Below are 15,000 nucleotides of genomic sequence, written 5' to 3'. Positions count from 1 at the left end.
TCTGATAAAACATTCCACTGTTCTCAAATATCTTACTTTTTATTTTTCTACACAAAATAAGATGAAAAATAAATAAACAAATCAAAGAAAATCAATCAATCAGTAATAAATAAATAAATATAATAATAATAATAAAACGGCAAATAATAAAAACGTAAGAAACCACATATAGTTGGTGGGTAGACAAATGATTCTTTTCATATTAAAATGAACAAAGCATTATTAGAGCCCTGTAGACATGACAAAACACGACTATAGTCACATTTATACTCTTTTTATTTACAACATATTGCGCAACTGCAGGGTCTTGAGACACATGCTAACTCGCAAACTAGAGAGCTAGCGACCTAAACGGTAGCCTTCAAGTTATTTCCTTTCAACTTAAATAGCCAAAAAACTTACCACTTCCACCCGGATAGGGAGGATAACTATTAACAGTTATTTTATTTACAACATATTGCGCAACTGCAGGGTCTCGAGACACATGCTAACTCGCAAACTAGAGAGCTAGCGACCTAAACGGTAGCCTTCAAGTTATTTCCTTTCAACTTAAATAGCCAAAAACTTACCACTTCCACACGGATAGGGAGGATAACTATTAACAGTTATTTTATTTACAACATATTGCGCAACTGCAGGGTCTTGAGACACATGCTAACTCGCAAACTAGAGAGCTAGCGACCTAAACGGTAGCCTTCAAGTTGTTTCCTTTCAACTTAAATAGCCAAAAACTTACCACTTCCACACGGATAGGGAGGATAACTATTAACAGTTATTTTATTTACAACATATTGCGCAACTGCAGGGTCTTGAGACACATGCTAACTCGCAAACTAGAGAGCTAGCGACCTAAACGGTAGCCTTCAAGTTATTTCCTTTCAACTTAAATAGACAAAAACTTACCACTTCCACACGGATAGGGAGGATAACTATTAACAGTTATTTTATTTACAACATATTGCGCAACTGCAGGGTCTCGAGACACATGCTAACTCGCAAACTAGAGAGCTAGCGACCTAAACGGTAGCCTTCAAGTTATTTCCTTTCAACTTAAATAGCCAAAAAACTTACCACTTCCACACGGATAGGGAGGATAACTATTAACAGTTATTTTATTTACAACATATTGCGCAACTGCAGGGTCTTGAGACACATGCTAACTCGCAAACTAGAGAGCTAGCGACCTAAACGGTAGCCTCCAAGTTATTTCCTTTCAACTTAAATAGCCAAAAAACTTACCACTTCCACACGGATAGGGAGGATAACTATTAACAGTTATTTAACCTTTAACATGAACATGAATCAAACGTAATAATTTTTTCTGGGTACATGATACCATACAGAATCCATATCAAACTTTCATATCAAGGCGGGGGCCTCAAACTAGTGTCCTGCGGGCCACATTTGGCCCGCGGGCCGCGTGTTTGACACCCCTGACTTATCGTCTAAAAAAGGTTTTGGAAGCAACCTTCCTGCAGTGACACATCAGGGCCAGAAGATGGCGGTGCTCAACAGCACCACCCACAGGACTGAAGCAGGGCTGCGTGACACCGCAACCAAGCCATTAAGGAGCGACCATCTTACCCTCAGCTGCTTGATCTTGGCCTGGATGTCGCACTCGGAGAAGTGCTCGATGTTGGTGAGCTGCAGGTCCATCTCGGTCAGCCACACCAGGATGGCGTCCCTCGCCGTCTCAAACTCCTCCCTCTGGCTGATGAAGTGCTGGAAAGGGAAGCGGAGACACGCGTAACGTGGAAGCAAACACGTCGTTTGTTGCGGCAAAATGCACCTTGAGCCTGCGCAGGATGGACGCCACCCTCTTCTGCAGGTTGTCCCATCGCTGGTTGGCGCTGTGCGCCATCTCTTTCAGGTGACAGGACGCGTCGGTGCGGTTCTCTCTGGCCAGGCGGCGGTACTGCTTGTTGATTAGCTCCAGCTGGGTGAGGCTTTCGTGGACCTGCCTCTGGAAGGACTGTGGAAGACATGGGACTTCGGAATAGCTAGCATGCTAGTATGCGACATTGTGTTTTCCAGAATGTACCTCAAACTTCTTAAGTTCCTCCTTGGCTACGGTGTACAAAACACCGGAGGAGTTCGGAAGCGCAGCCGTCGTCTCCGAGGTGGCGAGCCACTCCCCAAAGCGTGAAAAGTCCTCCAGGAATTTCTGCCACAAACGCCACGTTTCTTCGATCCTGACAAAGAGACGTTGAGCGCGAGAAAACGAGATCGGATTGCGTGCGGATCTGACTGCGTCCTACTTGAGTCTCCTCTCCACAGAGGAGGCGCAGATGCTCCTCCAGCGCCGGTCCAGGCTACGCGTGGCCTGCTGGATGGAGTCGCACTCGGCGTCGGTGGCACAGGCGTCGCAGTCGTGCAGGAGCACCTCGCACAGACTGAGTACCGACGCCACTCCCGTGCTGTGCTTCTCGATGTCGCTCTGGAGCTCCTGTGCGAGCACAAGAACACGCAGACGGTCGCACCGGAACCGGAACCGGAACAGTAACCCCCGTGCGGCAACAAGCCACCTCGCGGCCTACCTGCTGCTCGTCCAGTTTGCGCTGAATGTCTTGGAAGTCACAGGCGTCGTAGGCGATGGGTCGGGACAGCTCCGTCTCCATGTGGGCCAGCCAGGAACGCAGGCTGCTCATGTTCTTGTCCAGCTGCTGCACGGCCACCAGAGTTTCCCTCAGCTTCTTCACCCTGATAGAAAACATTTGCAAAGTTAGCGGCATGGAATCGGACTCGGCGTTGAGGTCCTCACCGGGCGCGGACGAGATCCAGGAGGTGCTGCCAGCGCTCGTTGACTTTACTCAGCTTGTGTTCCATTTCGGCAGCTTTTCCCGGGTGGCTGGCTCGGGCCAGACGCTCCCCCAGCTGGTGGAGGTGCAGCTTATTCTCCTCGGCCACAGAGATCTCCTCCTGGTAGTCCTGAAGGGTTCATGAAGAAGACCGGGAGCAGACAAATCTCATCATTTGGCTCTCTGTGTGACATCACAGTAAGCCGACGGCTGTAGGCCCCGCCCCCTGTCAGAACCTAGCGACGCCCCTGATTTTGAGTGATCTGCTATTTTGAAAGCTTTACTGCAAAAACGTTGGTCAAAGATCCTCTATGACAGGAGTGCTCCAATATTTTGATTCCTCTACTGCTAAAACACTAGTCAAAGATCCTATATTTTGAAGGATCTACTGCTAAAACGCTAGTCAAAGATCCTATATTTTGAAGGATCTACTGCTAAAACGCTAGTCAAAGATCCTATATTTTGAAGGATCTACTGCTAAAACGCTAGTCAAAGATGCTATATTTTGAAGGATCTACTGCTAAAACGCTAGTCAAAGATCCTATATTTTGAATGATCTACTGCTAAATCCTCTATGACAGGAGTGCTCCAATATTTTGATTCCTCTACTGCTAAAACGCTAGTCAAAGATCCTATATTTTGATTCCTCTACTGCTAGAACACTAGTCAAAGATCCTATATTTTGATACCTCTACTGCTAAAACGCTAGTCAAAGGTCCTATATTTTGAAGGATCTACTGCTAAAACGCTAGTCAAAGATCCTATATTTTGAAGGATCTACTGCTAAAACGCTAGTCCAAGATCCTATATTTTGAAGGATCTACTGCTAAAACGCTAGTCCAAGATCCTATATTTTGAAGGATCTACTGCTAAAACGCTAGTCAAAGATCCTATATTTTGAAGGATCTACTGCTAAAACGCTAGTCAAAGATCCTATATTTTGAAGGATCTACTGCTAAAACGCTAGTCAAAGATGCTATATTTTGAAGGATCTACTGCTAAAACGCTAGTCAAAGATCCTATATTTTGAATGATCTACTGCTAAATCCTCTATGACAGGAGTGCTCCAATATTTTGATTCCTCTACTGCTAAAACGCTAGTCAAAGATCCTATATTTTGATTCCTCTACTGCTAAAACACTAGTCAAAGATCCTATATTTTGATACCTCTACTGCTAAAACGCTAGTCAAAGATCCTATATTTTGAAGGATCTACTGCTAAAACGCTAGTCAAAGATCCTATATTTTGAAGGATCTACTGCTAAAACGCTAGTCCAAGATCCTATATTTTGAAGGATCTACTGCTAAAACGCCAGTCAAAGATCCTATATTTTGAAGGATCTACTGCTAAATCCTCTATGACAGGAGTGCTCCAATATTTTGATTCCTCTACTGCTAAAACGCTAATCAAAGAGCCTATATTTTGAAGGATCTACTGCTGAAACGCTAGTCAAAGATCCTATATTTTGAAGGATCTACTGCTAAAACGCTAGTCCAAGATCCTATATTTTGAAGGATCTACTGCTAAAACGCTAGTCCAAGATCCTATATTTTGAAGGATCTACTGCTAAAACGCTAGTCCAAGATCCTATATTTTGAAGGATCTACTGCTAAAACGCTAGTCCAAGATCCTATATTTTGAAGGATCTACTGCTAAAACGCTAGTCCAAGATCCTATATTTTGAAGGATCTACTGCTAAAACGCTAGTCCAAGATCCTATATTTTGAAGGATCTACTGCTAAAACGCTAGTCAAAGATCCTATATTTTGAAGGATCTACTGCTAAAACGCTAGTCAAAGATCCTATATTTTGAAGGATCTACTGCTAAAACGCGAGTCAAAGATCCTATATTTTGAAGGATCCACTGCTAAAATGCGAGTCAAAGATCCTATATTTTGAAGGATCTACTGCTAAAACGCGAGTCAAAGATCCTATATTTTGAAGGATCCACTGCTAAAACGCGAGTCAAAGATCCTATATTTTGAATGATCTACTGCTAAATCCTCTATGACAGGAGTGCTCCAATATTTTGATTCCTCTACTGCTAAAACGCTAGTCAAAGATCCTATATTTTGATTCCTCTACTGCTAAAACACTAGTCAAAGATCCTATATTTTGATACCTCTACTGCTAAAACGCTAGTCAAAGATCCTATATTTTGAAGGATCTACTGCTAAAACGCTAGTCAAAGATCCTATATTTTGAAGGATCTACTGCTAAAACGCTAGTCCAAGATCCTATATTTTGAAGGATCTACTGCTAAAACGCCAGTCAAAGATCCTATATTTTGAAGGATCTACTGCTAAATCCTCTATGACAGGAGTGCTCCAATATTTTGATTCCTCTACTGCTAAAACGCTAATCAAAGAGCCTATATTTTGAAGGATCTACTGCTGAAACGCTAGTCAAAGATCCTATATTTTGAAGGATCTACTGCTAAAACGCTAGTCCAAGATCCTATATTTTGAAGGATCTACTGCTAAAACGCTAGTCCAAGATCCTATATTTTGAAGGATCTACTGCTAAAACGCTAGTCCAAGATCCTATATTTTGAAGGATCTACTGCTAAAACGCTAGTCCAAGATCCTATATTTTGAAGGATCTACTGCTAAAACGCTAGTCCAAGATCCTATATTTTGAAGGATCTACTGCTAAAACGCTAGTCCAAGATCCTATATTTTGAAGGATCTACTGCTAAAACGCTAGTCAAAGATCCTATATTTTGAAGGATCTACTGCTAAAACGCTAGTCAAAGATCCTATATTTTGAAGGATCTACTGCTAAAACGCGAGTCAAAGATCCTATATTTTGAAGGATCCACTGCTAAAATGCGAGTCAAAGATCCTATATTTTGAAGGATCTACTGCTAAAACGCGAGTCAAAGATCCTATATTTTGAAGGATCCACTGCTAAAACGCGAGTCAAAGATCCTATATTTTGAAGGATCTACTGCTAAAACGCGAGTCAAAGATCCTATATTTTGATTTCTCTACTGCTAAAACGCTTGTCAAAGATCCTATATTTTGATTTCTCTACTGCTAAAACGCTAGTCAAAGATCCTATATTTTGAAGGATCGACTGCTAAATCCGCTATGACAGGGGTGCTCCAATATTTTGATTCCTCTACTGCTAAAACGCTAGTCAAAGATCCTATATTTTGATTCCTCTACTGCTAAAACGCGAGTCAAAGATCCTATATTTTGAAGGATCTACTGCTAAAATGTTGGTCAAAGATCCTCTATGACAGGAGTGCTCCAATATTTTGATTCCTCTACTGCTAAAACGCTAGTCAAAGATCCTATATTTTGAAGGATCTACTGCTAAAACGCTAGTCAAAGATCCTATATTTTGAAGGATCTACTGCTAAAACGCTAGTCAAAGATCCTATATTTTGAAGGATCTACTGCTAAAACGCGAGTCAAAGATCCTATATTTTGAAGGATCTACTGCTAAAACGCGAGTCAAAGATCCTATATTTTGAAGGATCTACTGCTAAAACGCTAGTCAAAGATCCTATATTTTGAAGGATCTACTGCTAAAACGCGAGTCAAAGATCCTATATTTTGAAGGATCTACTGCTAAAACGCGAGTCAAAGATCCTATATTTTGAAGGATCTACTGCTAAAACGCGAGTCAAAGATCCTATATTTTGAAGGATCCACTGCTAAAACGCGAGTCAAAGATCCTATATTTTGAAGGATCACTGCTAAAACGCGAGTCAAAGATCCTATATTTTGAAGGATCTACTGCTAAAACGTTAGTCAAAGATCCTATATTTTGAAGGATCTACTGCTAAATCCTCTATGACAGGAGTGCTCCAATATTTTGATTCTGCTACTGCTAAAACGCTAGTCAAAGATCCTATATTTTGAAGGATCCACTGCTAAAACGCTAGTCAAAGATCCTATATTTTGATTCCTCTACTGCTAAAACGCTAGTCAAAGATCCTATATTTTGAAGGATCTACTGCTAAAACGCTAGTCAAAGATCCTATATTTTGAAGGATCTACTGCTAAAACGCGAGTCAAAGATCCTCTATGAGAGGAGTTAGTTTTTTTACCTTGCGCAGCCGCTCGATCATCTCCTCGATGCTGATGTCTCCGTTTTGCGACACCTTGCTCTCCATGGCGGTGAGCCACTCGCACAGCTCCTTGTACTTGTCGCTGAAGACGCTCCACTCGTTCAGCTTGTCGCTCACCTGCTGCGCACGCAGGGACAGCTGCAAACAGATTGCAGACGCTGTGACCGCCGAGCGATGAACGTGTGGTTGAGTGCGCTTCCTGCGTGGGAGTGTATGAGCAGCACACGCAGGATGCGGCGTGCAAGGTTTCGGTGCACGCGAGTCAGATCAAAGCTGGTGCGTCACCTGCTGGCAGATTTGGTCCCACATGCGATGCAGCAGCTCGATGCGCTCCTGCAGCACGCTAAGGTCCTCGGCGCTGATGTAACACGACAGCGACTCCCTCAGAACGGTCAGGTGGGACAAATCTCCCGTCCAGCCATCTATGGTTCCCTCCAGGTCCTGCAACATGGACACGATCCTAAACTAGTAAACAAGATGACTAGAAATGTGGCATCAGACTCTACCTTGCAACGCATCTGCTCAGCCTGCAGGTCGTCATGGTGATCGGGAAGAGGCTGCGACAGCTGACGCTTGAAGGCACGAAGCTTTTCCAGAGACCCACCGATACCTTTGTCGCATCTGTCCCAGTCCTGGAGTCGGTGTTACGTAGCGCAAAAGTAGCAGTTCAACACATACACAGCGTCTACTTGGCATTAGCGTTAGCATTCCAATCAGCTGATCAGGGAAATATTAACATCTTGCGAGTGATGATGGCTTTTATCGTTATTACCACAAATCTCCACACAATAAGTTAGACATGGTCACAAGGGTTGCTGGAGCCTATCCCAGCTGTCTTGGGGCGAGAGGCGGAGTACACCCTGGACTGGTGGCCAGCCAATCACAGGGCACATATAGACAAACAACCATTCACACTCACATTCATACCTATGGACAATTTGGAGTGGCTAATTAACCTAGCATGTTTTGTTTTTTTTTACTTCTAAGGGCCAGTGGCGTCATTAGGCCTATTTTAAAATGTTCTTAAGCCCCTCTAAATAATTCGGTATTTTTTATAAATTTTTTTACATTTTTAAAAATTTTTTTACAAAAAAAAAGTCTAACAAATTTTATATAATAGGGGCAAAAGCAGGCTAATACTAGCCTACTACTAGTAGTAGTAGTATTAATAATCATTCATTCATTTTCTACCGCTTATCCTCACAAGGGTCGCGGTGGGTGCTGGAGCCTATCCCAGCTGTCTTGAGGCGAGAGGCGGGGTACACCCTGGACTGGTGGCCAGCCAATCACAGGCCACATATAGACAAACAACCATTCACACTCACATTCATACCTATGGGCAATTTGGAGTGGCTAATTAACCTAGCATGTTTTTTTTTTTTTTACTTCTAAGGGCCAGTGGTGTCATTAAGCCTATTTACAATTTTTCTTAAGCCCATCTAAATAATTTTATATTTTTTATAGATTTTTTCATTTTTTTTTTACATTTTTTTTATTTTATTTTTTTACAAAAAAAAGTCTAACAAATTTTATATAATAGGGCAAAAGCAGGCTAATAAGCAAGCCAATAAGCAGGCTAATACTAGCCTACTACTACTAGTAGTAGTACTAATAATCATTCATTCATTTTCTACTGTTTATCCTCACAATGGTCTCGGGGCTGCTGGAGCCTATCCCAGCTGTCTTTGGGGCGAGAGGCGGGGTACACCCTGGACTGGTGGCCAGCCAATCACAGGGCACATATAGACAAACAACCATTCACACTCACATTCATACCTATGGACAATTTGGAGTGGCTAATTAACCTAGCATGTTTTTGGAATGTGGGAGGAAACCGGAGTACCCGGAGAAAACCCACGCATGCACGGGGAGAACATGCAAACTCCACACAGAGATGCCCGAGGGTGGAATTGAACCCTGGTCTCCTAGCTGTGAGGTCTGCGCGCTAACCCATAGATATATTTAGAATATAATAATTATTATAACATGAAAACTATAAAAATCCAAGGCGGTGCGCGTGGTCTACCTTTAACAAGGTGCTGAGTTCTTTCTTCTGCTCGTCCAGACAAGCGCTGGCGTGTTTCCATCGCTCCTGGATGTCGGTGAGCTCCGCCTGCAGGGCCAACTCAGCCTGAGCGTCTGCTGACAGGAGGAGGTGTTTGCCAGCCTCCACCGTCAGAATGTAGCTGCCTTGCTGGCGCTGGAGCACCTTCTCCTTCAGCTGTACAGGAGACGAATCACTGACTAGAAGGTGCGCCGTCAATGCGTGAAAATGGTCCTGTCACCAACCTGGACGGCGTCCAGCATGGAGCGGGCTTGCTGTAAAGGAACAGCGGTGCCGAGCCGAAGGCCCTCTGCAGGCCGGGAGATCTCCAGCAGCCATTTGCGCAGCTTCTCCACCATCTCCCTGTAGCGCTGCCACTGGCGGATGAGGCTGTCGATGATGCCCCGCCTCTGCTGGGCACGCCGCACCACTCCCTGCCACTGGTTACTCAGCAGAGCCAGCTTCAGGTGGAACTCATTCCTGACATTTCGGAATAAAATCCAGACAACGTTGGATCAATGGCTCACACGACCAGATTGGAATAGATTGACGTCTACCTGTCATCCACTTGACCTTGCTCCAACATCCTTTGTCCATCACTGATGATGGAGTGGAGGATCTGCTGGCGGCTGAACATCTCTGCCTGGAATAACTGGAGGACAAGGAATTATTCGGGAATAAATTGACGGGAGGCAGACACCTGCGGGGAAATCGGGAAAGGACTGCAACCTCGTGGGCCTTCTGCTGCTCCATCAAACTCTGGTAGTTTCCAGAAATTTCCACCGCTAGATTCTGCTCCGTGTGGACCAAGAACTCCATCCACGTCTCGCACTTCTCCAAGAAGGTCTGCTGCTGAAGCAGGAAGGACTGCAGTTTGCTGCAGCAAAAACATCAACAACGCATAACGTTTATCTTTCCTTGGATGTCCAAAACTGTCGGGTTTTCATTTTATTCTGTCGCTTTCCTTGGAAATCCAACGGAAATACAGCTTTCCGTGCGGGTTATCCTGTGTAACTTTCACTTTTGTGATCCTGTATAGGCAGGGGTCTCAAACATGCGGCCCGTGTGCCAAATGTGGCCCGCAGGACACTAGTTTGAGGCCCCCGCCTTGATATGAAAGTTTAATGTTAGTTTGATATGGATGCTGTATGGTATCATGTACCCAGAAAAAATGATAACATTTGATTCATGTTCGAGCGGCACGGCGGTCGAGTGGTTAGCGCGCAGACCTCACAGCTAAGAGACCAGGGTTCAATCCCACCCTCGGCCATCTCTGTGTGGAGTTTGCATGTTCTCCCCGTGCATGCGTGGGTTTTCTCCGGGTACTCCGGTTTCCTCCCACATTCCAAAAACATGCTAGGTTAATTAGCGACTCCAAATTGTCCATAGGTATGAATGTGAGTGTGAATGGTTGTTTGTCTATATGTGCCCTGTGATTGGCTGGCGACCAGTCCGGGGTGTACCCCGCCTCTCGCCCCAAGACAGCTGGGATAGGCTCCAGCACCCCCGCGACCCTTGTGAGGAAAAGCGGTAGAAAATGAATGAATGAATGATTCATGTTAAAGGTTAAATAACTGTTAATAGTTATCCTCCCTATCCGTGTGGAAGTGGTAAGTTTCTGGCTATTTAAGTTGAAAGGAAATAACTTGAAGGCTACCGTTTAGGTCGCTAGCTCTCTAGTTTGCGAGTTAGCATGTGTCTCAAGACCCTGCAGTTGCGCAATATGTTGTAAATAAAAAAAGTATAAATGTGACTATAGTCGTGTTTTGTCATGTCTACAGGGCTCTAATAATGCTTTGTTCATTTTAATATGAAAAAAATCATTTGTCTACCCGCCAACTATATGTGGTTTCTTAACTTTTTATTATTATTATTATATTTATTTATGGGCGGCACGGCGGTCTAGTGGTTAGCGCGCAGACCTCACAGCTAGGAGACCAGGGTTCAATCCCCACCCTCGGCCATCTCTGTGTGGAGTTTGCATGTTCTCCCTGTGCCTGCGTGGGTTTTCTCCGGGTACTCCGGTTTCCTCCCACATTCCAAAAACATGCTAGGTTAATTAGCCACTCCAAATTTTCCATAGGTATGAATGTGAGTGTGAATGGTTGTTTGTCTATATGTGCTCTGTGATTGGGTGGCGACCAGTCCGGGGTGTACCCCGCCTCTCGCCCCAAGACAGCTGGGATAGGCTCCAGCACCCCCGCGACCCTCGTGAGGAAAAAGCGGTAGAAAATGAATGAATGAATGATTCATGTTAAAGGTTAAATAACTGTTAATAGTTATCCTCCCTATCCATGTGGAAGTGGTAAGTTTTTGGCTATTTAAGTTGAAAGGAAATAACTTGGAGGCTACCGTTTAGGTCGCTAGCTCTCTAGTTTGCGAGTTAGCATGTGTCTCAAGACCCTGCAGTTGCGCAATATGTTGTAAATAAAAAGAGTATAAATGTGACTATAGTCGTGTTTTGTCATGTCTACAGGGCTCTAATAATGCTTTGTTCATTTTAATCTGAAAAAAATCATTTGTCTACCCACCAACTATATGTGGTTTCTTAAGTTTTTATTATTATTATTATATTTATTTATTACTGATTGATTGATTTTCTTTATTTATTTATTTTTCATCTTATTTTGTGCAGAAAAATAAAAAGTAAGATATTTGAGAACAGTGGAATGTTTTATCAGAGCTTTTATTGTAGAAAATCGAAAAGTTTGTATATTTTTCTGTTTTTAATAAATGCGTTGTTTTTTTTTTGGAAAACCTGATGCGGCCCAGCCTTGAACCAGACCCTAGCTCCAGTGGCCCCCCAGGTAAATTGAGTTTGAGACCCCAAGAAGGAGCATAAAAGGTCCCATTGAAAGTATATTTTAGAAGATGACACAAGAAATGATCTTCAAACCTGAATCTCTCTGTGGTCTGCGCCGATGCCCCCGACCAGTTCCTGTTCAGGTTCTGCATGCTTTTAATCTCCGAATCGTTGAGCGGGAGTCGGTAACCGAGCTCATTGAGTCGTTCCAACTCCGGGGCCATGCTGCTGAAGTTCATCATGAGTCTCTGTAGAAAGACACCCCCGGTTAGTTTGGTCCGTCATGGACAGTTCGCAGAAACAACAAAAAAATGTTTCCCGACTTTTAGCTCCTGCATGCGTTGCTTGATGAGGGTCAGGTCGGTGGAGCCGTTGGGGTCTTGCACCTTCAGGGCCTCCTCGGCTTCAACCACCCAGCTCACGAGGGAGTCCAGCTGGTGGTTGAAGGTTTCATAGTCGTGTACGCCGGTCTGGAGGAGAGAGAGAGGACGCAGATGTCGGCGTCGCTTTGCTTTCTGTCATTGTGAAGGTCAATCATTCAGGAACACCGGATGATGCCGAACAGCGGTGCATGATATGCTATTTATGGGTATGCCTTGCTGAACACAAATACTCATAGGAGTACTTGATGATGCTGAACATCAGTGCATGATATGCTGCGTACAGCTATGCCTTGCTGAACACAAATACTCATAGGAGTACTTGATGATGCCGAACAGCGGTGCATGATATGCTATTTATGGGTATGCCTTGCTGAACACAAATACTCATAGGAGTACTTGATGATGCCGAACAGCGATGCATGATATGCTGCTTATGACTATGCCTTGCTGAACACAAATACTCATAGAAGTACTTGATGATGCCGAACAGCGGTGCATGATAAGCTATTTATGGGTATGCCTTGCTGAACACAAATACTCATAGGAGTACTTGATGATGCCGAACAGCGGTGCATGATATGCTATTTATGGGTATGCCTTGCTGAACACAAATACTCAAAGGAGTACTTGATGATGCCGAACAGCGGTGCATGATATGATATTTATGGGTATGCCTTACTGAAAACAAATACTCATGGGAGTACTTGATGATGCCGAACAGCGGTGCATGATATGCTATTTATGGGTATGCCTTGCTGAACACAAATACTCAAAGGAGTACTTGATGATGCCGAACAGCGGTGCATGATATGCTATTTATGGGTATGCCTTGCTGAACACAAATACTCATAGGAGTACTTGATGATGCCGAACAGCGGTGCATGATAAGCTATTTATGGGTATGCCTTGCTGAACACAAATACTCATAGAAGTACTTGATGATGCCGAACAGCGGTGCATGATATGATATTTATGGGTATGCCTTGCTGAACACAAATACTCAAAGGAGTACTTGATGATGCCGAACAGCGGTGCATGATATGATATTTATGGGTATGCCTTGCTGAACACAAATACTCAAAGGAGTACTTGATGATGCCGAACAGCGGTGCATGATATGCTATTTATGGGTATGCCTTGCTGAACACAAATACTCAAAGGAGTACTTGATGATGCCGAACAGCGGTGCATGATATGCTATTTATGGGTATGCCTTGCTGAACACAAATACTCATAGGAGTACTTGATGATGCCGAACAGCGGTGCATGATATGCTATTTATGGGTATGCCTTGCTGAACACAAATACTCATAGGAGTACTTGATGATGCCGAACAGCGGTGCATGATATGCTATTTATGGGTATGCCTTGCTGAACACAAATACTCAAAGGAGTACTTGATGATGCCGAACATCAGTGCATGATATGCTGCTTATGGCTATGCCTTACTGAACACAAATACTCATAGAAGTACATTGATGATGCCGAACATCGGTGCATGATATACTATTTATGGGTATGCCTTGCTGAACACAAATACTCATAGGAGTACTTGATGATGCCGAACAGCGGTGCATGATAAGCTATTTATGGGTATGCCTTGCTGAACACAAATACTCATAGGAGTACTTGATGATGCCGAACATCGGTGCATGATATGCTATTTATGGGTATGCCTTGCTGAACACAAATACTCATAGGAGTACTTGATTATGCGGAACAGCGGTGCATGATATGCTATTTATGGGTATGCCTTGCTGAACACAAATACTCATAAGAGTACTTGAGTATGCGGAACAGCGGTGCATGATATGCTGCGTACAGCTATGCCTTACTGAACACAAATACTCATAGAAGTACTTGATGATGCCAAACAGCGGTGCATGATATGCTATTTATGGGTATGCCTTGCTGAACACAAATACTCATAGAAGTACTTGATGATGCCGAACAGCGGTGCATGATATGCTATTTATGGGTATGCCTTGCTGAACACAAATACTCAAAGGAGTACTTGATGATGCCGAACAGCGGTGCATGATATGCTATTTATGGGTATGCCTTGCTGAACACAAATACTCATAGAAGTACTTTGATGATGCTGGATTTGTTCCAATAGTGTATGACATGCTGCTATACCTCACTGAGCATAAATACACAAAGGAGTACACGAACGATGCTAGATGGCAGTGCATGATATGCTGCGTACGGCTATGCCTCGCTGAACACAAATACTCATAGGAGTACTTTGATGATGCTGGAATTGTTACAATAGCGCATGATAGGCTGCTATGCCTCGCTGTGTAAAAAAATACTCTTATAGTATTCTTTGGAAGATGCCGGAATAGTCAAGGTAGTGCAAGTCATGCTGCTTGGTGCCATACCTCACTGTACATAAATACAGTAGACGTAGGAGTATTTTTTTTTGATACTGCTGAAAGGCAGTACATTATATGCTGCTTGAGTACTTTGTTAAGAGTCACTGTAGTCAAATACTCCCAACAGTGCATAATATGCTGCAATGCAACTGTTTTCCAGATGTGAAGTAAAAATACTATTTATTTCTGAATACAATGAAGGTATATGTATATGTAGTATATGTATATGTATATATTTTCCTTCCAAACATTGTCCACCTGCAGGGTGATGAGTTGTCTGGTCAGCGCTTGTTCCACAGCCGCTAGCCGCTGGGAAAGCGCCAGATGATCAGACTGAACGGTGGCTGCTGCTGAGGTGTCCACCTGCTGCTTCAGCTGATGTCCCAGTTCTTGGAGAACCTGCAGGGAGGCCTGCACCGGCGCGTGGGAGCGCAGAACCTCCTGCATGGATGCACATAGCCGTTTTTACAACACAACGCCCCCCCCAAAAAAAAAAACGTTTACAAGGCACG

At 43.7% G+C, this 15,000-nt stretch overlaps 1 protein-coding gene across 3 annotated transcripts in view; it reads right to left on the bottom strand.

Moving 5' to 3' along the window:
- The window catches only part of syne1b (spectrin repeat containing, nuclear envelope 1b), a 168,805-nt gene that overhangs the window by 17,327 nt on the left and 136,478 nt on the right, over positions 1-15,000 (bottom strand). For 2 of the 3 annotated variants that reach the window (XM_058057499.1, XM_058057500.1), the window contains exons 1-16: positions 14,747-14,959; positions 12,051-12,197; positions 11,821-11,975; positions 9,654-9,801; positions 9,482-9,576; positions 9,170-9,404; positions 8,907-9,101; positions 7,387-7,512; positions 7,166-7,321; positions 6,860-7,018; positions 2,762-2,928; positions 2,538-2,700; positions 2,259-2,446; positions 2,042-2,192; positions 1,790-1,972; positions 1,585-1,722 (exon numbers count right to left, since the gene is read on the bottom strand). In XM_058057499.1, coding sequence (XP_057913482.1) covers positions 1,585-1,722; positions 1,790-1,972; positions 2,042-2,192; positions 2,259-2,446; positions 2,538-2,700; positions 2,762-2,928; positions 6,860-7,018; positions 7,166-7,321; positions 7,387-7,512; positions 8,907-9,101; positions 9,170-9,404; positions 9,482-9,576; positions 9,654-9,801; positions 11,821-11,975; positions 12,051-12,197; positions 14,747-14,935 — 2,595 coding nt within the window. In that variant the 5' untranslated portion in view covers positions 14,936-14,959. Of the gene's footprint in view, positions 1-1,584; positions 1,723-1,789; positions 1,973-2,041; positions 2,193-2,258; positions 2,447-2,537; positions 2,701-2,761; positions 2,929-6,859; positions 7,019-7,165; positions 7,322-7,386; positions 7,513-8,906; positions 9,102-9,169; positions 9,405-9,481; positions 9,577-9,653; positions 9,802-11,820; positions 11,976-12,050; positions 12,198-14,746; positions 14,960-15,000 lie in introns of those variants that run through there. The other variant, XM_058057501.1, reaches the window with a different exon arrangement.

The sequence above is a fragment of the Doryrhamphus excisus genome, chromosome 19, assembly GCF_030265055.1.
Source record: "Doryrhamphus excisus isolate RoL2022-K1 chromosome 19, RoL_Dexc_1.0, whole genome shotgun sequence".
Taxonomy (NCBI): domain Eukaryota; kingdom Metazoa; phylum Chordata; class Actinopteri; order Syngnathiformes; family Syngnathidae; genus Doryrhamphus; species Doryrhamphus excisus.
This window is presented reverse-complemented; position numbering and strand designations above follow the sequence as displayed.